This window comes from Trachemys scripta, chromosome 3, assembly GCF_013100865.1.
Source record: "Trachemys scripta elegans isolate TJP31775 chromosome 3, CAS_Tse_1.0, whole genome shotgun sequence".
NCBI classification, from domain to species: domain Eukaryota; kingdom Metazoa; phylum Chordata; order Testudines; family Emydidae; genus Trachemys; species Trachemys scripta.
In genome coordinates, this window is record NC_048300.1 from 180,325,718 (window position 1) to 180,349,951 (window position 24,234).

Sequence of the window (24,234 nt, forward strand, 5' to 3'; positions counted from 1 at the left end):
CCCTGAACTCCCGACCCCCCCCCGTCTCTTGACTGCCCCCTCCAGAACCTCTCTGCTCCTTCTCTGACCCCCTGGCACCCTTACCCTGCCGTTTGTCCCAGCATGCTGGGCAGCAGTGGGGGAGGAGCTCCAGACTGCCGGAGGCAATCTGCAAATGCAGGGAGGGAGGGAGTGCTCTCCGCCGCAGGGGAAGCGGAAGAGGGGCTCTCTCTGGCTGTCGGAGCCCCATGTAAGTGGCACCATCCGACCGGCTGCCCTGTTAGCCGCGTGCGGTCTGCATGGGGGGGCGGGGGGTCTGGGAAGTCCAGACATTTACAAATTTCCCCCTGGACACTATTTTTAGCTCAAAAAGCCGGACGTGTCCGGGGGAATCTGGACGAATAGTAACCCTACTCTCCAGGCAATACTAGCTCTTCAAACCGAGCAGCTCTGTGCCCGCCCTCCCCTGCAGCCGCTGTTGCAAAACTCTTTCCTATGCGAGCTTCCCCTACACCACCAACACACTCTTATCAACCTACTGGCTCCACTCTCTACCTGCAGTATTCCACTCCACCCCCCTCACAGTCCAGCAGTGTGGATTCCCACTGCACTCAAAACCCATCCCTCTGCAGTTTGACCCTGCTGAACTACAGCACTCGCTGCATCGTACTCCAAAGGAGAAGGTTGGGTATGATCCCTGGACATACACAAATCAGTAGCTGTCACGAGACTCCTCCTCCTCTTGAGACCTTCCATTTCCCCCATCTCCCTTCTTGCTGCTGATTTTTTTCATTTAACTCTCTCCTCTGGTTGTTGTCTTAAACAAAACTCTTTTATTGTATCTTAATAGAATAAAATGAAAGCAAAAAGAGCATTGCAAAGCAATATACAATTATGTTAAAGCCCCTTGCATCATGTGCATCAATCACCTCCTAGCATTACAAGCACTGCAATCCTGAGTATAGCAACAAGTATTAGTGGCTTTCAGCTTCAAATTGCTGCCTCAAAGCATCCCTGATCCTTATGGCCCCACGCAATGCCCCTTTAATAGCCCTGGTTTCTGGCTATTCAAACTCAGCTTCCAGGCACTGAGTGAAGCTTTCGCCCTTCCCTTCACAAATATTATGAAGCGTACCCCACACGGCTATAAGCATAGGAATATTGTCATCGGCCATGTCTGACTTCCCATACAGGTATCGCCAGTGGGCTTTTAAAAGGCCAAATGCATACTCCACAGTCATTCTGCACTTACTCAGCCTGTTGTTGAACTGCTCCTTGCCGCTGTCAAGTTGCCCTGTGTATGGCTTCATGAGCCACGGCATTAAGGGGTAGGTGGGATCTCCCAGGATCACAATGGGAATTTTGACTTCCTTTACGGTGATCTTTTGGTCAGGGAAGAAAGTCCCTGCTTGCAGCTTCTTGAACAGGCCAGTGATCTGAAAGATGCATGGGTCATGCACCTTTCCAGACCAGCCTGCGTTAAGGTCTGTGAAGCGCCCGCAGTGATCCACAAGTGCCTGGAGAATTGAGAAATACCCCTTGCGATTAATGTACTCGGTGGCTAGGTGCCAGAATTGGAATGTGCGTGCCATCGATCACCCCTCCGCAGTTAGGGAAGCCCATTTGTGCAAAGCCATCCACAATGTCATACACGTTGCCCAGAGTCAGTCTTTCAGACCAGGATGCGATTAATGGCTCTGAACACTTCCATCAACATGACTCCAATGGTTGACTTTCCCACTCTGAACTGGTTAGTGATCGATTGGTAGCAGTCTGGAGTAGCCAGCTTCCACAGTGCAATCACCACGCACTTCTCCAGTGACCAGGCAGCTCTCATTCTCATGTCCTTGCACGGAGGGCTGGGGCGAGCGTGTCACACGATCCCAGGAATGTGCCTTTCCTCATGCGAAAGTTTTGCAGCCACTGCTTGTCATCCCAGACATGCATCATAATGTGATCCCACCCATCAGTGCTTGTTTCCCGAACCCAAAAGCAGAGTTCCACTGCAGTCAGCGCCTCCGTGAATGCCACAAGCAATCTCGTGTCATAGCTAGTATGCGTGGCGACATCAATGTTGCACTTCTCTTGCCTTTGTAGTTTAAGGAATAACTCCACTGCCACTCGTGACGTGTTGGTCAGTGCGAGCAGCATACTGGTCAACAGCTTGGGATCCATTCTTGCAGCCTGAAAGTGGCAGGGCACGCAGTACACAATGTTGAAAGATGGCGCCAAATGCAGACTGAAGCACAGGGATTGCTGGGATGCGAAGCAATGTATCACGAGGCATTGGGACAGGACCCAGGATGCCCTGTGATCCCTTCTGCCTTCCCACAAGTCTTAGCGGCAAAAGAGAAAGAGGCTCTCTGTGGGATAGCTGCCCAGAGTGCACCGCTCCGAACAGTGCTGCAAGTGTGAACATGATATTGCCAAGGCAGCTGTCAGTATGAACACACAACAGCAATTTTCCTTCAGCGCTCTCTGAGTGGCGCTGTAACTGCGGGCGCTGTAACTTTGCAAGTGTAGACATGCCCTAGGTTTCACAGAAACAATTTACAGAAGCAACTGTAAACTGTAGTATTTTTGCTGCTCAAGAGCCTCTATAAACATCATGGAGATTTAGGAGTTGGCTAAGAAACCAAAACAACGCTATTACTTTCAGCAGTAAACATCTTTCAAAACCTCTAAAAAATCCCATATAACTTCAGGTGCTCAGTCTGCAAAGTGCAATTAGATGTATAGCAAAGGAAGTGAATTGTTAAGCAGAATTTGAAGAAGTCTGATTTCTACCATGCATCCTCAGTGATTCCATCCCATTTTCACTGTACTCTTTTCATAGATTCTAGGACTGGAAGGGACCTCGAGAGGTCATAGAGTTCAGTCCCCTGCCTGCATGGCAGGACCAAATACTGTCTAGACCATCCCCGATAGACATTTATCTAACCTACTCTTAAATATCTCCAGAGATGGAGATTCCACAACCTCCTTAAATATGTTCTTTCTACTCGTGTGCACGTACACACACACGAATGAGTCTGAAGGATTTTAATGAATGAAGCACAAACAGTTGTGACAATATTGCATGACAAGAAAAATAATCTCTCAAACAACCAGGTCCCAAGCCTTCTCAGATGTTACAGGCTAAAAACAACCAATCCTTTGAACTCTACCTGGAAACTTACTGGCAGCCAGTTCAGATTCCAGAACACTGTTTAATGTGCTTTCTGTGTCTGCATCTATGCTTGGAATGTGGTACCCACTTTCCAGTGCTAGCAACAGTGTAATGATACCAGTCAGCTCTGTGTTCTTGGGGAACCAGGATGCAGTATCCAGCCTGTCTGACTCATGAAGGTCACCCTCCCCCCCCCCCCCCCCCCAGCTTCTGCTTGAACCAAAACCGATCAGAAGAAAGACTTACAGAAAGCAATAAAAAGGTGGTGTGAGACACACCTAAATGCTTCCTGACAAGGGTGACAAGATTAAGGCAACTCCCCAGCCTCATCTGTATCAAAGATGGGACAGGGAGGCATCTCCATTAGCATACAGAATAGAGAACAGAAATTCTAAGGCAAGAACCGCACTGAACTCTGGGACCAGAAAAGCAGGGACGCACTGCATCATGGGGGATCTCTGCTCCAGATGTTAATGAACCTATGCCTGTACACACCCAGCTCAGCAGTTATCAGACCAATTCTAGTAATGAATCCTTGATTGCAATTAGGCAACTTCAGTATTTTGGATATCATTGTGAGCTCCCTAGAAGGAACACTGTCCATAGCCAGGAATAATCAGTTTCTATTGTCTAGCCTAAAGAAAACCCTTGAGTCATCAGTTTACCTATAAACAAATCTAGTGTTCTCCCTTGAACCATTGTTTCCCTACAAAAAAACCTCCCCACGCTCAAGTAAGTGTTCTGATGCCTGGATCCAAACTCTGCATCAGTTCCACTGGGACTCCATCTTCTCCCAACTGATGATGCTGGAAGCTCTGCCTGTCTCCAGCACTCAGGACCCTGAGCTACCACCATCACCTGGGAACCCCGACCAGTTCAAGCTTCATGGAGTTGTGAGACCCCAGCGCACACGCGCATGCGTGCTCTCTCTCTCCTTTTTTTTCTACCTCAGGTATTATTTTTAACCCTGACTTGTTTGATCAGGTATAGTTTTCTATATCTGCCTTCTGTAATCTTTAATAATGTAACTGTTATGTTTGTTTGTTTGTTTGTTTAGGCTCTCCTTGTGTGGTTATCACTATTATTCAATACATAACTTTTTTGGTTAAGCTGGTTGCTTCCCTCCCTCCCTCCCTCTCTCTGAACTTTAATCTTTTGTTGTTTTGGTTTCCCCATTTACTCTGTAGCAACACTCTTCTTACCTAAGCTAAAGATCCCTGTAGCGCCCCCAAAATACTGTGGCGTTTGCTCATCAAGTGAGTTACTGCCAGAACAATTGTAACGTGAAAGTGGGGATAGGGATGTGCTGAACCTACGACATACGAGAGTGGTAGCTTGGAAGTGCTACTCGATCTAGCCTATTGAGTCCAGGGACGTATAAGGGTGGCAGCTTGGAATTCCAGCTTGACCCAGCCCACTGAGTCTAGGGATACATAAGAGGTCAGCTTGAGAGTGCTGATTGACCCAGTCCACTCAGACTCTGTGTGTGTTCGTGTTCGTTCGTTCATCTGATTCTGGGGTTGGAGGAACCCAGCCCTGGGGAGCCTAGGTCCTGCAGGATAGCTCCATTGGTGGGGGACTTGCAGAAGGGAGAAGTAGAGCTCCATATGAACACACAAGTAGTACATTGATAGAATTACAGAAACCCTTCTTCCCCCTCCTCCCCCCCGGAAGAGTAACCCTAATAAATGAGCGTACCCCAAAGTAACAGGCACATCTGGTAACAGTAAGTGCTAGTAGCATGTCAGAACAGATTTCTAACCTGTTAGAGCAAGTTTTCATGACATGGTGTTGCTGAAAACACAAGTTTTGGGGTTGTATGTTCCGAGGCTTCACTTCACAGAACAAGGAGGAACAGTCTTTCCCTATGAGGTACCTAGATGACTTTTTAATTCTAGTCACCTCTTCACAAGGAAGGTATTGTGGAACTGATGAAATTTAGAGAAGAGGAAAAGAAACGGTTAGAGGGTGGGGGAAAATTTAGGATTTAAAATAAGAAATCAGTTGTGTAACTTGTAGGTAGTTGCCTAGAGGGTAGGTGGGGCAATAGTTTACACCTGCGAAAGATGTAAATTTCAAGGAACAATTAGCAGGATAAAAGTTATAACGAGGAGTAATGGGATGAAAATAGAAAAGGGAAAATTTGCACTGAATATCAGGAAAATCTTCCTGGTATGAGATTAATTTATCCCTCACCTTCCCGTGGACCAAATGCAAGTTGTTGTTATTATTTTATTATTTTTTTAAATAATTAAGAGATCATAGATTTTAAGGGCGGAAAAAAATTAATTGCTCATCTGGTGTGCAATTCATCACGTGCAGAGGATAGCACTAGGCCGATGTACCATTTAAATCCTTTTTTGAGAGCTCAAGTGGGTCTTAAATAGGGTTGCCAGGCGTCCAGTTTTCGACTGGAACGCCCGGTCGAAAACGGATCCTGGTGGCTCCAGTCAGCACTGCTGACTGGGCCATTAAAAGTCCGGTCAGTGGTGCTGCAGGGCTAAGGCAGGCTCCCTGGCTCCGCCCTGCTCCCGGAAGTGGCCAGCGTGTCCCTGCGGCCCCTAGGCAAAGGGGCAATCAGGGAAGCTCCATTCGCTGCCCCTGCCCCCAGTGCTGGCTTTGCAGCTCTCATTGGCAGGGAACCGCGGCCAATGGGAGCTGCGGGGGTGGCGCTTGTGGGCATGGGCAGCGCGCAGAGCCCTCTGGTCCCACCATCTAGGGGCTGCAGGGACATACTGGCTGCATTCGGGAGTTGCACGGAGCCAGGGCAGGCAGGGAGCCTGCCCTTAGCCCCGCTGCACCCCTGACTGGGAGCTGTCTGAGGTAAGCGCCACTCAGCTGGAGCCCTCATCCCCATCCCCTTCCCGCACCCCTACCCCAGGTCGGAACCCCCTTTCACACCCTAACGCCCTCCCAGTATCCTCACCATAACTCCTTCCCAGAGCCTGCACCTGCACCCCCTCCCATGCCCTAACTCCCTCTGAGCCCCCTCCTGGATCCGGCACCCCCTCCTGCACCCCAACCACTTGCCCTGAGCCCGCTCCCACACTCCAAACCCCTCAGCCCCACCCAGGGGGCTGGTACCCCCAGCTGGAGTCTTCACCTCCTCCTGTACCCCAACTTCTTGCCCCAGCCTGGAGCACCCTTCTGTACCCTGAACCCCTCATTTCTGGCCCCACCCTAGAGCCTGCACTCCCAGCCAGAGACCTCACCTCCTCCCGCATCCAACCCCCTCTCCCAGCCCAGTGAAAGTGAGTGAGGGTGGGGGAGAGCGAGCAACGAGAATGGATTGAATGGGGGGGCGGGGCCTATGGGGGGGGCGGGGCAGGGGCAGGGCCTCAGAGAAGGGGCGTGGCAGGGGTATGGCAAGGGTGTTCAGTTTTGTGTGATTAGAAAGTTGGCAACCCTAGTCTTAAATATTACATAGGCCAATGCATAAGGGTAAATTTCACCCTATAGATCAGGGGTCGGCAACGTTTGGCACGCGGCTTGCCAGGGTAAGCACCCTGGCGGGCCGGGCCAGTTCATTTACCTGCTGACGCAGCAGGTTCGGCCGATCGCGGCCCCCACTGGCCACGGTTCTCCGTCCTGGGCCAATGGGGGCGGTGGGAAGCCACGCCCAGCACATCCCTCTCCCGCACTGCTTCTCGCCGCCCCCGTTGGCCCGGGATGGTGAACCGCGGCCAGTGGGGGCCGCAATCGGCCGAACCTGCCATGTCAGCAGGTCAATAAACTGGCCCGGCCCACCAGGGTGCTTACCCTGGCGAGCCGCGTGCCAAACGTTGCCGACCCCTGCTATAGATCATATCCCTTTCCTTTACATTAGGCCTGGGTGCTGGTAAGGGGAAGAGTAATTTGTGCAGTCTCACTTTATTAGAAAATTCTGCCATCTGTCACTCCACATACTAACTCCTAAAAATGCATTGCACTCTGGGGGTATATGAATAATATTTCAAAGCTTGCACTGTGGCTAAATACTTGGCTTTGTTTGGGATAAGATGCATCAAAAAACATTATATAAACCTTCATAAGATTGATAACAACACAATTTGTCAGTTTGGGGGCGTAAAAGCAGTGTTGTGCAGAATAAGGCCCTGGGTCTACGTGGGTGGAACCCTCTGCTTGTGTGGGGGATTCATTTACATTGTTTTGATCATTTGACTTCTCTGGGCTCCTCGCAGGTTCAGGGATCCATCTGCATGGATTCAATTGCAGGATGGGCCTAAAAGCCCAGTCCTGAAACCCCTTGCACTGGTATTGTGTTAACTTTATGTCTGGTTTCTTTGGGGAAACAATGTGGACAGAGCACTGGATTTAGAGTCAGAAGACTTGAGTTCTGTTTCCCAAATCAGCAACTAACCTGCCGTGTGACCTTGGACAAGTCACTTAACCTCTCTGTGCCTTTGGTCTGTTTGTCTGACTCATTTATTTAAATGAGTAACTCTTCATGGCTTAATTGCCTCTTACTATGTGAATGCACACTACCTAGCACAATGGGGCCCCTTTCCCCCCCCCCCCCAAAAAAAAACATACAATAAAAACTCCACAGCCCAGCTGTGCCACAACTGTTTTTCTGCATATAAAAGCCAGGGCTGGCGTTAGGGGGTAGCAAACAGGGCAATTACTCAGGGCCCCATGCCAGAGGGGGCACCCCAAAACTAAGTTGCTCAGGCTTCGCCTTCAGCCCTGTGCAGTGGGGCTCAGGCCCTGGGCTGCAGTCCTGGGCAGGGGGGCTTTGATTTTCTGCCCTGGGCCCTAGAGAGTCTAATGCTGGCCATGCTTGGCAGCCCCCCTGAAAGCTCCTAGCAGCCCCCCCAGGAAGCCCCAGGCCCCTAGTTGAGAACCACGGCTCTAGACATTACTATAATATAAATATTGATAATCATAATAATATTGCACGTCAGTTGGACTGCTCATGTGAATAAGAATTTCCTGAACAGATGCTGCAGGACTGAACCCAGTATGAAATTCAGCACATCCATCTCATTCCAACATACTGTGGAAAGTTTCCTCCTTACTCGGTTCTTTCAGCTTAAATTTGCAATATTCACATCAAATAGTGTATCCTGTTTTTAAATTGTGCTCCTGATAGTAGCTGAGCATCATATTGTCTCTCTGCAGAGAGACATTTTTCCTTTATCATCAACTATACTGATGTTGACCTGGACATAACAATGCACTCGGGTTCATCTCATCTTCATAAATCACTTTGTGAAGTTCAGTAATTGGGGCAAAGTAGCTCAAGGAAACTCTTGACATGATCCACTGCATCAGGCAACTGAAAGGTGTCACCCTTGCAACACTGTAGTTATTGTTAAATTGGCAAGGATCACGGGTGGGCTTTAAAGCAAACATGATTATTTTAACCTGTCTATTCCACTTAGTACAGGTTGATAGAAGATCACTATCTGAACGCTGAACCTTTGAGTCACTGTATGTATTCTGAACAGAATGCAAATGATGGAACCATCAGAAATTTCATCAGGTGTGTGTGTCATTAATTAGCATACTGCATGTTGTCTCCAGGGTGTCTCGTTGTGTTAGGAAGACTTAACAGTACATTTTTTTTTTTTGATCATTACATAAATGACATTCAGATAACTAGGTAGTATTGTATCACATTCCTGGGTGTTTAAAGTTCATGAGAAAGCAACTAAAATAATGGACTACAATGAGAATGTGCCCCCTCTAATACTGCCTCTAGAGCTGGTAGCATTCTGGCAAGACAGCATGCCCTTCACCCACATCTAGCCTTATACCCTGTAACTGCCAACCAACTCAAAACAAAAACTAGTAGATAAATGCAAATATGTAATCTGCATGAGTAGATACTTCTTTAAATAATTTGCATAGATTCTGCAATCTTTATATATGTAAAACCTCCCGCTGACTTTAGTGTGTTTTGCCTGAATAAGGAACACAGAATATAATTAAAAATGAAATATCAGGATTTGATCCCAAAGTTTATTTACTAAAAAGTCTCCTTGGAGGTTGGATTTAATCCATTTCAGGAGAAATATAGTGGAGTAGTTGTTTTGTTTACTCATCCCAGCAATGCAATGTACCGGATAAAGAATACCATTGCCAATGGAATGCATAAAATATTTTATGGCTGAGCAGATAATTTAGTTGATGGATTTACCTTCTTTTTCTTCTTACAAGATGTCCATAAATGAAGACGTTTCACAGGTTCTTGCTATTCACATTTGATTTTCTTTTTTTTAAATACAAGTTGCCCCCTATCCATTTCTTGTGGACATTTTACTATGAATAATCAATATTTGATATACAAAAACTGAGCTATGTTGGTAATTGTGATTGATCACATCAGTTACATGTATTATTTTTGTTCCCTGATTGAATGAACATATGAGGGTTTAAGTGAGATGTATTGATGCATTGGCCTTCTGCTAGCCTGAAGCATAAGGGTAAATTTCACCTTCATCGTATTTGTCTTATGGCATGTCTACGTTGAGATCTGAGGTGTGATTTCAGCTCAGGTAGACATACCTTTGCTAGCATGGCTAACGCCAGGCCTATGCTGTAAAGTTAGGTGAACAGAAGTTGCCTTGTGTCAACCTACCTGAGCATGTGTCCGCACTCAACGTTGTCTCTGGCTGATGTATGCGCACGGTTACAGCAACACAGTAAAACCACGTCGCCAAATGGTGTGGAGCTTTGCATGACTTGTTTTGAACCTAACAGACCACCAGCAGTTGTTTGCAATGCCCCATCCCCTACGACAGTGACCACTCTGCTTACAGTTGTAAACTCCACTGCCCAGAGGTCAGAGAGTCCCCTCTCAAGAACAGGCATTTCAGAACCCCCTGGGAAGTTTTCATGGGGATGGAGGAACAAACCTAGTAGCTGTCGCTTGTGTGTGCTACCCAAACGACTATGCCAGCTCCATTCACTAGACACCTGTTGTCTGGAATTGACAGGAGGTAAGAATAGAAATGTAAATGCAGCAGTGCGGGCTTCAGCAACATGAGGAGGTATTTAGAGCCCCTGGCATATTTATAAAGCCTGTGTGAGGCCTGCGCTGCCACATCTATACTGCTATTTTTAGCCATGCTTAGGGTTGCCAAGTGCCCAGTCCAAAAGGGACCCTGGTGGCTCCGGTCAGCACCGTTGACTGGGCTGTTACAAGTCTGGTCAGCGGCGCAGTGGGGACCTGGGGCTAAGGCAGGCTCCCTGCCTGCCCTAACTCCACGTGCCTCCTGGAAGCGGCCGCCAGGTCCTTGCGGCCCCTAGGCACATGGGTGGCCAGGGAGGCTCCGTGTGCTGCCCCTGGCCCAAGTGACGGCTCTGCAGCTCCATTGGCCAGGAACTGCAACCAATGGGAGCTGCAAGGGCAGTCTCTGCGGGCGTGAGGGCAATCTGCGGAACCACCCTGGATGCCCATGTGCCTAGGGGCTGCAGGGACCCGGTGACCGCTTCCTGAGAGCTGCAGTAAGCGCCACCGGGACCCAGCACCCCAACCCCCTGCCCCAGCCCAGAGTCCCCTCCCGCACCCAAACTCCCTCCCGGAGCTCTTGCCCCACACCCCCCAGTACCCAACCCTGGGCCCCCTCCTGTACCCCAAGCCCCTCATCCCCAGCCCCACCCCAGATTCTGAGGTGGGTAAACTACAGCCTGGGGGCCGCATCCGGTCCTTCAGATGTTTTAATCGGGCCCTAGAGCTCCCGCCGAGGAGCAGGGTCAGGGACTTGTCCCACTCTGTGCATGCCGTGGCTCCCGGAAACAGCGGCATGTCCCCACTCCGGCTCCTATGCGTAGAGGCAGCCAGGAGGCTCCACATGATGTCCCCACCCTAAGCGCCGCCCCTGCAGCTCCAATAGGCCAGGAACCAATGAGAGCTGCAGGGGTGGTGTCTGCGGACAGGGCAGCACGCAGTACCGCCTGGCTGCGCCTCCGCATAGGAGTCGGATGGGGGACATGCTGCTGCTTCCAGGAGCTGTTTGAGGTAAGTGCTGCCCAGAGCCTGTACCCCAGACTCCCTACTGTGTCCCATCCTCCTGCTCCAGCCCTGATTCCCCCTCCTGCCCTCCAAACCCATTGGTCCCAGTCTGAAGTACCCTCCTGCACCCCCAACCCCTCATCTCCAGCTGGAGCCCTCACCCTTTCCCACAGCCCAACCCCCAATTTTGTGAGCATTCATGGCCTGTCATACAATTTCCATACCCAGATGTGGCCCTCGGGCCAAAAAGTTTGGCATTAGAAAGTTGGCAACCTTAGCCATGCTAGCGCAGTTAAAGCTAGTGCAGGTATATCTACCCATGCTGCAATTATACTTAAGATTGTAGTGTAGCCATATCCTTAGTGAAACAGTCAAACACTGCTTATTCTCTTTTATTTCCCCAGATCCAAACACCCCCAAATATGGGGGAAGTTTCAATCCTGATGTGAACTTTGTGGTGAAGGTCAAGATTTTAAAAGTAATCTAGGTACCTAAAGGTGCAGATAAGTGACTTCAGATAATTTTACTAGGTGCCTACCTGCATTTTTAAGTGCCTAATATCTTTAGATATCTGGCCCACTTAAGTGCTTTTGGGTGTCAAGCTTGAGACACTGTATAGCTTGCGTCTGATGAAGTGGGCATTCACCCACGAAAGCTTATGGTGCAATACTTCTGTTAGTCTTAAAGGTGCCAGAGGACCCTCTGTTGCTTTTTGTATAGGGTGGGTGCTAATCATATTTTGAAAATCAGGCCCCTTTAAGACTTTTCATACTGGAAACTAGGGTGACGAGATGTCCTGATTTTATAGGGACAGTCCCGATTTTTGCGTCTTTTTCTTATATAGGCTCCTATTACCCCCCACCCCGTCCCGATTTTTCACATTTGCTGTCTGGTCACCCTACTGGAAACCCAAAAACTTCAACTCTCCAAATCACTAGTCACTTTTGAAAATCTTGTTATTGGGCTTATTTATATTTTTTTTTAGTTGGCTTACAGTGTTAGGATCCAAACCTGCTACCATTGAAGTCAGAGGGATATTGCTCTTGACTTCTGTGGTAGCAGGATCTGTCCCTTTGTTAGTTCTGCTTATTCAATTCAGCAGAAAAGTCCTTGAAATTTGAAGATTTCAGACATCTCTCCAGAGTTGAGAAGAGGAGCCTACACATACACACAAGGATGTATATAGCTGCAGACTAATTGGCCACAAGATAAAATACTAAAAATCAATAGGTGCTTGCTGTGTTTAAAAAATACAGTAATAAAACACTGTGACATCAATCCAACCATGAATCAATTTAATATTTAGCATGGTAGTGCTTCCTCTTCCTTACCTGTGATTGACAGATTAATTAATGCTTAAAAAAAAATGTCCCACCATAGTCGTTTTGGCAAACACAAATATGCCATTAAAACAGCACGACACCCTTTAAGCTCTAGATTGTAACTGTAAGGCATATCCTTGCCTTGAATATGTTGCAGATCCACATTATCCTAGTGGGAGCATCAGAGGCATTCCTTTTAAGTCATGTGGTCTAATCCCGTAGCTGGCCTATGTGTGAACATGGTGAAGCCACCTATATTCCCACTCTTCTTTGCTCCCCTTTGGACATAGAGGATCTCATGGGAAACAGTTATGAGGTCCTCAGACTGCAAAAGCTGTAATACTGCCTTAACCAGGCCATGCAGTGGGTAGGGAGAGTACCCCGTACACCCCCCACAGACCTTGGCTAGCACTTATGCAGCCATGCAATCGCTAAACTGGAAATAATTAGGTTCCAGTATTTTCTCCTGATGTCTACAGCAGCACCCCTAATTATTCCTTTCTTGTTCACACAATGAGTGGCGCTCCTTGGTGCTATGGTAATACAAATAATAAATAGCAATAATTTAATACATGTCATGAAAGAACTCTGACCAGGCCTCTTGAAACTTCCTCCTGCAACCTGAGCATGATTCAAAGTCCCACTGTTGTCTAAGGAAGAACTTCAGTGGGCTCTGGATTAGGGCCTTTATAAGCAGGAGTCAGTTGCCGTGTATACTGCGCATTAATGTTGATTATTATCCAAAGTGGCAGATGCTTGCTTACTGGAATTATTCAAATGAGTAATCAAATAGAGGCACCATTATAAATATGCATAATGATCTGCATAATCAATAAGGAGTTATATACTGCAAGTTCAACAATGGTGCAGTGTTTTAAAGAATTGTTGAGCACTAAATTCTTCCGTTAGTTACAATGACTTCAAAAAGCCAGCAGTGGGCAAAATTTTCATCTTATTTCTTTAGTATACTGAGTTATCCCAAATTTAATTTAATTTTTCCTCTTATTTGATCAGCATAAAAATAAATGGATTTGACAAGGCATTAAGTCATGTTCGGGCCCACTGAAGTTGATGGCAAAACTCCTCTTGATGTCCATAGAGCTAAAATTTGGTCCAGTATTTCTGTGGCATTGGTATTGAAGCTGAGATGTTAAGGTCAGGGCACTAAAGTATCACTTGAACAAAGGTAAATATTACCCACTGGAAATTAATTAACAAATAAAGCCAAATTGTATTTGAATTGACATCAGTGTAAATCTAGAGTCACTCCAGTAACTTCAGATAAGGTATTCTGGGTGTGAAACCAGAATTTGCCTCACGACCATGAATGAAGTGGAAAACCACGTAAAGATTGAATTTTGACACTCTTATTCCAGGAGTTGAGCAAGGTGCTTCTCAGTGTACATGTAATGCTGACAGACCCTTCTTGTCGGCGGGCGGGATCGAACCTGGGACCTCTGGAGCTTAGTGCATGAGCTAAAAGCCAACTGGCTGTTAGCAAAGGCTCTAGAGCAAACTCATTAATCTCTCGCTCCAAGTGGTCTCAGTGCCACTAGATGGGACAGAACAGCAAACCCAAGAGGTGTGTGGGTTACATACACATGACAGAATTAGGCCTAAGAGGCCGCAAAGGGATGCAACTTTGGAAAATACTCAGAGTGAGTGTAACTCCTGTTATCAGTTTATTATCTCAAAATCTCCTATTTGCAGATGCATGCAAGCTTGTAGTTATACTATAAATGGAGTGGATAAATCATGTAATCTCTCTGCACCATGGTTTCTCATATATAAAATGGAGATAATAGTACTTCCTTTTTGGTATTATCTAATTAGCCTTTGGCTTGAACAGTTTACAGTGTCTCTTAGTATGCCCAATGCTTTAGTACAATGGGTCCCTGATCTTGGTTGCACGGTAATTCATCCAGTTGTTAAAAATAAACATGTCAATTTAATTTTGAAAGAAGTCATTTAAAGGGCTTTACAGTATTATCATAAATGAAGAGCTATTTTCCCACTGAAGACTGTCAGTTTCCTCAGTTCTAATTACAAGAATGGATTGAGGTGTCTGCTGTACAAAATGAATAAACAAAACCCTCTCTGGCTACACATCTGCTTTTGTAGAATTAAAACTGCCAGCTCTGGTAAATAACTTCTGGGCCTGATCCCACAACCCTTATAGGTGTGAGAAGTCTTGTTGGCCTCCCTTTGGGTCTGATGGCACCAGTCATATGAATTAGGGCTAGTTAGGTTACATCTACGCTACAGCACTTACAGCTGCGCAGCTGCTGTGCTTGTGATGGAGGCGCTCTAACTCTAAGTCTACACCAGCGCTTAGGTCGGTATAATTTACATCACTCAGGGATGTGTGACTAATGTAAGTTATACCGAAGTAACCTGTCATGTAGGCAAGGATTTATATGCACATAAGGGTTTTAAGAAGAACAGGAGTACTTGTGGCACCTTAGAGACTAACAAATTTAAATTTGTTAGTCTCTAAGGTGCCACAAGTACTCCTGTTCTTCTTTTTGCGGATACAGACTAACACGGCTGTAACTCTGATAAGGGTTTTAGCTTCTGATCCTCTGTTTCTACTTATGTGATGTGCTGTGGGAAAGTAACATTTAAAAGAAAATATGAAAAGGTAGAACAGAGTTGTATAGCTCTCTACTAATGCTTCTGACAGCGCTAAACTGGAGGGGATGGAAGCAAGAGGTTAATGGTGCTGAAAACACTTTGTAAGGTCAGCATATGCAGAACGGGGCATTGTAAAAAAAAAAAAAAAAAAAACCCGAAGACACACGCTTCCCTGACCTGTGGGCGTTTTATTTTCTTCTTTCCTAACTCTCCAGGAAATAATAAAAGCATCAAAGTGATAAAAATGTACTCAAACAGAAGAGCAAGAATGGCTTAACTTCATGTCAACTAGGGGAAATTGCTGCTGCTCTAAACAGTAGGAGCTTCTCTGTCGCAAAGAAAATTAAATCATTGTCACTGATACTATTAAAAACTCAACATATGGGACCAGACCCTCAGCTGGTGTAAATCAGCAGAGCTCAATTAAAAATCAATGGAGCTCAACTGATTTACCCCAGGGGAGGATCTGGTCAACAGTCTGGTGTGGCCCATGACTGTGGTGACCTGTGCCTTATGTAGGGGCTTGTGATACATGAAGTGTGTGTGGTGGGTGGGAGGGGAGAGTAACTCCCTTTGATGGACAGACAGACAGCCAATTAGCTGTTATAAAATAAATAATATATGGAGATATACCTATCTCATAGAGTTGGAAGGGACCTTGAAAGGTCATCAAGTCCAGTTCCCTGTCTTCACTAGCAGGACCAATTTTTTTGCCCCAGATCCCTAAATGGCCCTCTCAAGGATTAAACTCACAACCCTGGGTTTAGTAGGCTAATGCTCAAACCACTGAGCTTAAATCCCTCTTGGTGTCAGTTCTCTGCTTGCTTTACCTGTAAAGGGTTAAGAAGCCCACAGGTAAAATAAAAAAGGAGTGGACACCTGACCGAAAGAGCCAATGGGAAGGCTAGAACTTTTAAAATTGGGAAAGAAACTTCTCCTTTGTCTGTTGTTCTCTGGACTGCAGGGACAGAGCAGCAACGCTATAAGAAGAAATGCTGTGTAAGGCTTGAACCAGGTATGAAAATTCATCTTCCATACTTAGAAGAAATTATTTGGATATGGAATGTTTAGTTAGACACAATCAGGTTTATTTTTTATTTTGGTTTGTGGATCTCCTCTGTGCTAACCCCAGATGCTTTTGTTTGCTTGTAACCTTTAGCTTAACCCCCAAGAAAGCTATTTTGGGTGCTTAATTTTTGTAATTGTTTTTTTTAAGATCTAGCAAAAAGCCTAAGTTCCAGATTTGTTTTTTCCTTTTTGTTTTTAAGAAAATTTACCTTTTTTAAGAACAGGATTGGGTTTTTGGTGTCCTAAGAAGTTTGTGCATGTTGTTTGATTAACTGATAGCCACAGCTAATTTCCTTTGTTTCTTTCTCAGCTCTTCCCTGGAGGGGGGTGAAAGGGCTTGAGGTTACACCACAGGGAGAAATTCACAAGTACACCTTCCTGGGTTCAAAGGGTTTTTTTTTTTTTTGCATTTGGGTGGTGGCAGTGTTTACTAAACTAAGGTCAGAAGCTGTAACCTTGGGAGTGTAATACAAGCCTGGAGTGGCCAGTATTAATTTTTAAAATCCTTGTGGGCCCCCACTTTCTGCACTTGAGATGCCAGAGTGGGGATTCAGCCCTGACAGGGTTTTACTCCTCTCCCCCGAACCCCCCAACATTTTCAACTGGGAAAATTAAAAAAATGAACAGGGTGAGAGGTTCAGAAATGGGGGGGCAGGGGGGGAGAGAGGGAAGAGGGAAGCTGTTCTTTCTAAGCTTCTTGTGGCTGCCCGTACCAATTGGACTGGTAGCTGAAAGAGACTCTAATACAATTACCAGGTGGGAGCTTAGCTGTTTTGCTTCTGTGTTTCCTTTTCTCTCAATCTCTTTCCCCGTCCTGGAGTACTCTAGGTCCCCATCTGCCAGATGAGATTGCATTTCCAGTCTCTGCTTCTCCCTTTCTGGCCTCTGCCTCCTGTTACCAGATTTGCCCATTACTTTGGGGTATGCTCATTCATTGGGGTTATTCTTCTGGAGGGGGCGATTTCTGTAATTCTATCAATGTACTGCTTGTGTCACTTGTGTTCTCATATGGAGCTCTACTTCTGCAAGTTCCCTACCAATGGAGCTATCCTGCAGGACCTAGGTTCCCCAGGGCTGGGTTCTTCCAGCCCCATAATCAAACGAACACGCACACATTAACATAGCGCGCTTGAGTTAATCGACACTCCCAAGCTGACCCCTTATATGTCTTTGGACGCAGTAGGCTGGGCCGAACAGCACCTCCTAGCTGTCACCCTCATGTGCCCTGGGCACCGCACCGGAATAGAGTACGCCTGATCAGGCTGGGTCGAACAGCACTTCCAAGCTGCCACCTCATATGTCCCAGGTTCAGCACATCTCTATCCCCACTTTCATGTTACAGTTATTCTGGCAGTAACCCACTTGATGATCAAACCCTACAGGATTTTTGGGTGCTGCAGGGATCTTTAGCTTAGGTACGAGGAGTGTTGCTGCAGAGTGAATGAGGAAGCCAAAAAACACCCACAGAGGAAGGTGAAGGGGGGAGAGAAGCAACCAGCTTAACCATGACATTTATTTATTGCCAGGTAACCATACCAGGGGAGCCAAACAAACAAAACAGCTATAATATTAAATATACATAATATTAAAACTAACTTAAATTTGATTATGAAAGTCAGGTTTAGAAAACTATAACTGATCCCACAAGTCAGGGTCAGAAGGCTATACCAAGAGAGAGAGAGCTGGGTTCTCACCACTCTGTGAAGCTTTAATCAATCGGGGGTCCCAGGTGATGGTGGTAGCCGAAGGTCCGGAGTGCTGGAGACAGGCAGAGCCCCCAGCACGATCAGTCAGGAGAAGATGAAGTCCCAATGGAACTGATGCAGATTTTGGATCCAGGCATCAGAACACTTACTTGAGCATAGTTAGGGTTTTTTTTAGGGAATGAACAATGGTTCAAGGGAGAACACTAGCTTTGTTTATGGGTAAACTGATGGCTCAAGGAAGCGTACCAAAGTTGTTTCATTCAGGCTAGACAATAGGAACTGATCATTCCTGGCTATGGGCGGTGTTCCTTCCAGGGAGCTCACAGTGCAATTAGGCAGCATCAGTATTTTGGATACCAATAAAGGATTTATTACTAGAATTGGTCTGATAACTACTGAGCTGGGTGTGTGCAGGTGTGGGTTCATTAACATCTGGAGCAGAGATCCCCCACCATGCAGTGCTTCCCTGCTTTTCTGGTCCCAGAGTTCAGTGTGGTTCTTGCCTTAGAATCTCTGTTCTCCATTCTGTATGCTACTGGGGATGCCTCCCTGTCCCATCTTCGATGCAAATAAGGTTAGGGGAGTTTCCTTAATCCAGTCACCCTTGTCCAGAGGGGTTTAGGTGTGTCTCTCCCTGCCTTTTCATTGCTTTTTGTAAGTCTTCCTTCTGATCGGCTTTGGTTCAAGCAGAGGCAGGGGGTGGGGAAGGTTTTTCGTGAGTCAGACAGGGCTGGGTACTGCGCCCTAGTTCCCCAAGAACACAGAACTGATAGGTAACACTCCCCTTTACTCTTGGGGTTCCCTCTGTGTGTCCCCTTGTTGCTTCCTCTTCATCCCTATCCTCCATCTTGCTGCACTCTTCTGCCATTGCTCCCCTTCCTTCTGTACCCCCTTGTTTCTCCCCTGCCCTGTGAGTCCCCCTCTGTGCTCCCATCTTGCTCGCTTTCCTCTCTTTGATGCACAGTGGCTGGGGAAGGGGGAAATTCTCTCAAACTGCTCCTCTTCCCCCCTCCCCCCGTACTGCCAGTGGCTGGCCTCATTAGCTTGAATGCCGTACCTTGCACACAGTGGAATCCCCTCCCTTCAGGCTGTATTTCTGCAAACCTTATGCGAGAGGGGCTCTGAAGTTGCTGCCTTGTCCCATTCCTTCATGCTGCAGAGGTAGAACTGCAGTTTTAGTGCAGCAAGTTTGGCTTCCTCCACGCTTCACGCAGAGCTGCTGCCCTGAGTGCCAGTAAGAGCTGGTGGAAGTTGTGGACTAGAACTGATTCTCTCCCTCAGAGCTCCACTTTACGAGTGAAAAGTTGAACCCCTGGTAAGCTGCAGGGCAGGATTCTCCCATTTGGGAAGAGCAAATTTTAGGAGCAAGGGACAAACATCTCAACCCCATGAGGGCAGAATCAGTGTAGAGCTCTGGTTATGTCAGGTTTAGCAGTGACTAGAAATTCAACTCTGGATTAGACAAGTAGAATCCAGAGATGCTTCAGAATGGGGATTGTAATCCACATACAGCTGTTGTAAGAGACTCAGGGAGCTGCTGGTGGTGATGATGGGGAAAGGGAGTTAGCCCTATTCTTAATGCTCACATGATACTCCGCTATCTAAATTCCATTCAAATCTCAGCCTGTGCGTCTCCAAAATGGGTCTGGGAATTTGCTCCGTCTCTCATGGAATCGTCCCTCCAATGTCCTTAGCTCCCATCCATTTAAATGGAATTATAGAAATAATATACATTTCTCTGTCTTAAATTCAGCTAGGAGGTTTAGATGGCTCAAGGGAATTAATCATGGTTTAAATCAAGCTGGAACCCTTGATTTAAATTAGTGATTTAATCTTGTTTTGCATTTATACTTTTTCTAAAGAAAGGATGATTTTTCATTGGGCGGTAACCATTAAAACATGTTGCTTCGTAACCAAAAATAGCTTTTACACTAAATTTGGTACTTTTTGTTAACCAGGAGGATATACTATATCTATACACCCTTATTAAGCAATTATGTAGCTGAACATACACTTATTTAGATTTCTAAGTTGTACCTTTTATTTAAAGTTAGAAAATGGTGAATGTCATGTCTTATTTACTAGATGATGGCGATTATTATTTTTTTAACCTGTTGTCTTGTCTCAAGCTGCACTTGGATGGAAATTGGAATTCAATTAAAAATGCACAAAACTAGCATTTTAAAATTGTTTTTTATTAAATAAGATTACCTTAAATGTGGTAGATGCATAAGGAAAAAAAAGTTTAAAAGCAAAACATGTTTTGCTTTTAAACTAACTGATTTATTAAATAAAGGGAGTAGGTGAATTGAATTGATTTTCTGATCACCATGTCCTTCAAGATTTTAGAAGTAATAGCTCTCATCCTCTCACAACTCATTTTTATCCCTAGATTGGAAGAGGAAAAATATGCTCTCCTGCTCTTTCAACTTCTAGTCAGCTTCTCAATTTTAAATGAACGAGTTATTGAACTTTAAAACTTTGGCAGCAAATGTGTACTGTTTGAATATTATATTTTAATTTAATTTAAAACCGTTTACTAGGTTATAATCGATTTAGGCCTTAATATAAGTTGCCATAATTTCAAATTTAGTTTTAATAGGTTTATTTTTTTAAAATTGTATTTAATTTAAATGATCTGATTTTTTTTTTAAATAATTAAATTATATGTACCCTGATCCAGTTTAGCAGGTAATAACTGAAAATTGTTAGGGCTTGTCTATGTCGGGGATTTAGTTCATTCCAACTCAGGTTAGTGCTCATTGAAAATACCTGCATGTACACAATACAAATCCTCAGGCCTGGTCTACACTAGGGAATTAGGTTGGTATAACTACGTTGCTCATAGGTGTGAAAAATCTGCATCCTTGGACAACTGCCTGCAAACTGGACCACTAAAGAAACCCCAAACAATTAAGTTAAAAGACATGATCTGCATAATAATAAATTAGCACACTAACATAAGAGAGCTAGAATACCTTCTCTCTTGTGGCATTCAAAATTCATTGCCATCCTAAGTTGAAGTAAATTAAATTGACATACAGGAAGCGAACTTCTAAGTATCCTAGATTATGAGCTCATAGTGATTTCTACTGTCATACAGGTCAGAAGTCATAATCACATGGAAAGTATCAGGCCAACCAATTTTGACTCTAAAGCAAAGGTTTATAACTAACAAAGGAAAGTCAAGGGTAATGTCTCAGACATTTTATATGGTATAATATTATCTGCCTTTTGAATCCAATTTAGCCTGAATAATATATTTATGGTGAAGGTATATAGATATTAAAATGCCCTTTACTTGTGTTTACCTACAGGTACCCCTTCTTACTTGCTGAGACAAAATATTTCTGGAAGTGCTGTCTCTGGAAGCTGCTCTTTCCAGAAATGACATTTCAATGCCAGTTTATCAGCATAACCAGTGCACCTGCTGTGGCAGAGTAGGAAGTGCTTCTGGAACTGATGTAGGTCTTAAGGAGGAACTTTGCATCACTACAGGTGAGTAGCAAGGCAGGTTGCAGAATACCTATGGTGGAATCTTCATGAATGCAGATATCCAAATATGGGCAAGAGATGTCTGCAAGGGCAGGAAAGGAAAATGAAAATAAGCTGTTTAAAACAGACTCTTGAAATGTTTTCAACCAAAGAGTGGCAGGAATATAGGGAAGGGTGTAGATTAAGATGTGTTGGCATCATGCTAAATAATAGCATGCCCCCTTGGTGCAAATAATATAATAAAGAATAGGATACTAAGGGCCAAATTTTAGCTGGTTTAAATTGATGTAGCGCCTTTGATTTCAAAACTGATTAACTCCTGCTCAGGATCTGGCCCTAAATGTTTAGTAATCTAAGTACGTTTTGCCTTTAGTCCCAAAATTTGTAAGTTCATTGTATTTTTCAGAATGAATATTAATTTAAATGTGATAGTAGTAGAGGAAAAGAGTAATAATAAATTAAGAAAAAAATAAAGATGCATGCTGAACCAGAAACTATTTTATTCAAGTTTGCTAACTCTGATTTAATAAATCACCAGACTTATTTAAGTCTACTTTAGCGGAAATGTTAACAATGTATTTGTCTTTCCATTTCTTTCTTGTTTTTCAATGTAGCATTTCCACAGTAAATGGAGATTGGAAAATAATTGCAGCAAGAACAAAACTGAATTAAATTGTCTAATAATATCTTATGTTCTTTTAGGTGCAATGTAATCTTATGGGTTAGTGCCTTGGAAGCCAGCAACAGAACTACTGTGTTCAAAATGGTTTATGGTGAATTTTTCCATAGACCTGGGAAAGAAGAGGAACTTATCCACTTGAATGTGGGTGGCTTTAAGCAATCAGTTGATCAAAGTACTTTGCTCCGATTTCCCCAGACCAGACTTGGAAAACTGCTCAAATGCCATTCTGAAGAGGCTATCCTGGAACTGTGTGATGATTACAGTGTTGCAGACAAAGAATATTACTTTGATAGGAACCCTTCTTTGTTTAGATATGTTTTGAATTTTTACTATACAGGTAAACTGCATGTCATGGAGGAACTTTGTATCTTCTCCTTCTGCCAGGAAATAGAGTACTGGGGGATCAACGAGCTGTTCATTGATTCTTGCTGTAGCAATAGGTATCAAGAAAGAAAAGAAGAAGGTCAAGATAAGGACTGGGATCAGAAAAGCAATGACAGAAGCATAGACTCTTCTAATGAAGAATCATCCATATTTGATAAAGAGCTGGAGAAATTTGATAAACTGTGGCTTGGTGAAATACGAAAGAAAGTATGGATCAGAATGGAAAACCCTGGGTACTGCTTATCAGCCAAGTTAATTGCAATTTCCTCCCTGAGTGTAGTGCTAGCATCAATTGTAGCCATGTGCATCCACAGCATGCCAGAGTTCCAAAGGTGGGATGCCAATGACAGAGAGATTGAGGACCCTGTTTTGGAAGCCGTGGAGATAGCGTGCATTGTCTGGTTCACTGTTGAGTTAGTAATAAGGCTCGCCGCAGCTCCAAGTCTAAAGAAGTTCTGGAAAAACCCTCTGAATGTCATAGATCTTGTCTCTATTATTCCATTTTATGCTACCTTGGCTGTGGACACAAAGGAAGAAGAAAGCGAAGACATTGAGAATATGGGGAAAGTGGTTCAGATCCTACGGCTAATGAGGATATTTCGCATCCTGAAACTCGCAAGGCACTCAGTAGGACTGCGGTCTTTAGGTGCCACTTTGAGACATAGTTACCACGAAGTTGGACTTTTGCTTTTGTTTCTATCTGTTGGGATTTCTATATTCTCAGTTTTGGTCTACTCAGTGGAAAAAGACGACGATGAGTCAGAACTGCACAGTATCCCGGTCTGCTGGTGGTGGGCAACTATCAGCATGACCACTGTCGGCTATGGAGACACTTTCCCAGTCACCTTACTGGGAAAGTTCATTGGTAGCATTTGTATTCTCTGTGGAATATTAGTGGTGGCCCTTCCAATCACTATAATTTTCAACAAGTTTTCTAAATACTATCAAAAGCAAAAGGATATTGATGTAGACCAGTCCAACAATGATCAGAAAGAGAAATGTAATGAGCTACCTTATTTTAACATTAGGGATATTTATGCAAAAAGGATGCACTCCTTCATTTCTAGCCTTTCTTCAGTAGGGATTATAGCCAGCGATCAAGATTCAACAGACGCCTCGAGCATCCAAGATATTGAGGATGTTTATAACATGACATCTGTAGAGAATGGTACTGGAAAATGAGTTGAATCATTTTCTCTTTCCTTTATTTCTGTTTTCAGATATTTGGTTAATGCAGATTTATAAACTCCAGTGAATTTAAGAGCACTTAATTCTCAGGGTACTTAACTCTCAGCCATATTTGGACATTCTTTGCTCTCATGTTGTGTCACAAGCTTTATTGTTTAGATGAGGCTTAAAAATATACCTCACATGGCAATTTAGTTTTTACATGACTAGTGCTATGCATTTTGGGAGGGTGGGGTGGAAAAAGCTGAAAAATGACATAAATTAAATTGAAGTCTAATGTTTGTTCCTGCGGCAGTCTCATGATTTATACAGAATGTGTTTTTGTAATTTACTGCTGTTTAGGTAACTGCAGATTGCTAATATGTAGGAAATATAGCACAATTAAGTGAAGTTTCTACATGCAAATATACTTGCAAAAAAAAAAAAAAAAGAGCCATTAAAATATACATAAAAGTACATTCACTAAGTAGACATGGAGATTAGGAATCTAATACACTTCCTGATTCAGGATGGGGAATTCACTGGTATATTGTGGTGTTACTCCAGGGAAGTATAATATTTGGAATTTCCTTCCAAAGTCAGAACACATTTCAGATTTTAAAAAGAAATTGTGCACACGGAGCATGTTTCTCTATATGGTTCTGTTC

The 24,234-nt window shown here is 44.6% G+C and overlaps 1 protein-coding gene across 2 annotated transcripts in view; it reads left to right on the plus strand.

Moving 5' to 3' along the window:
- Positions 1-24,013, plus strand: part of KCNS3 (potassium voltage-gated channel modifier subfamily S member 3) — a 38,831-nt gene extending 14,818 nt beyond the window's left edge. Inside the window, exons 1-3 of one of the 2 annotated variants that reach the window (XM_034766555.1) lie at positions 8,556-8,633; positions 21,156-21,336; positions 22,036-24,013. In XM_034766555.1, the coding sequence (XP_034622446.1) occupies positions 22,097-23,581 (1,485 nt within the window). In that variant the 5' untranslated portion in view covers positions 8,556-8,633; positions 21,156-21,336; positions 22,036-22,096 and the 3' untranslated portion in view covers positions 23,582-24,013. Of the gene's footprint in view, positions 1-8,555; positions 8,634-21,155; positions 21,337-22,035 lie in introns of those variants that run through there. The other variant, XM_034766554.1, reaches the window with a different exon arrangement.
- Positions 24,014-24,234: the final 221 nt, after the last annotated feature.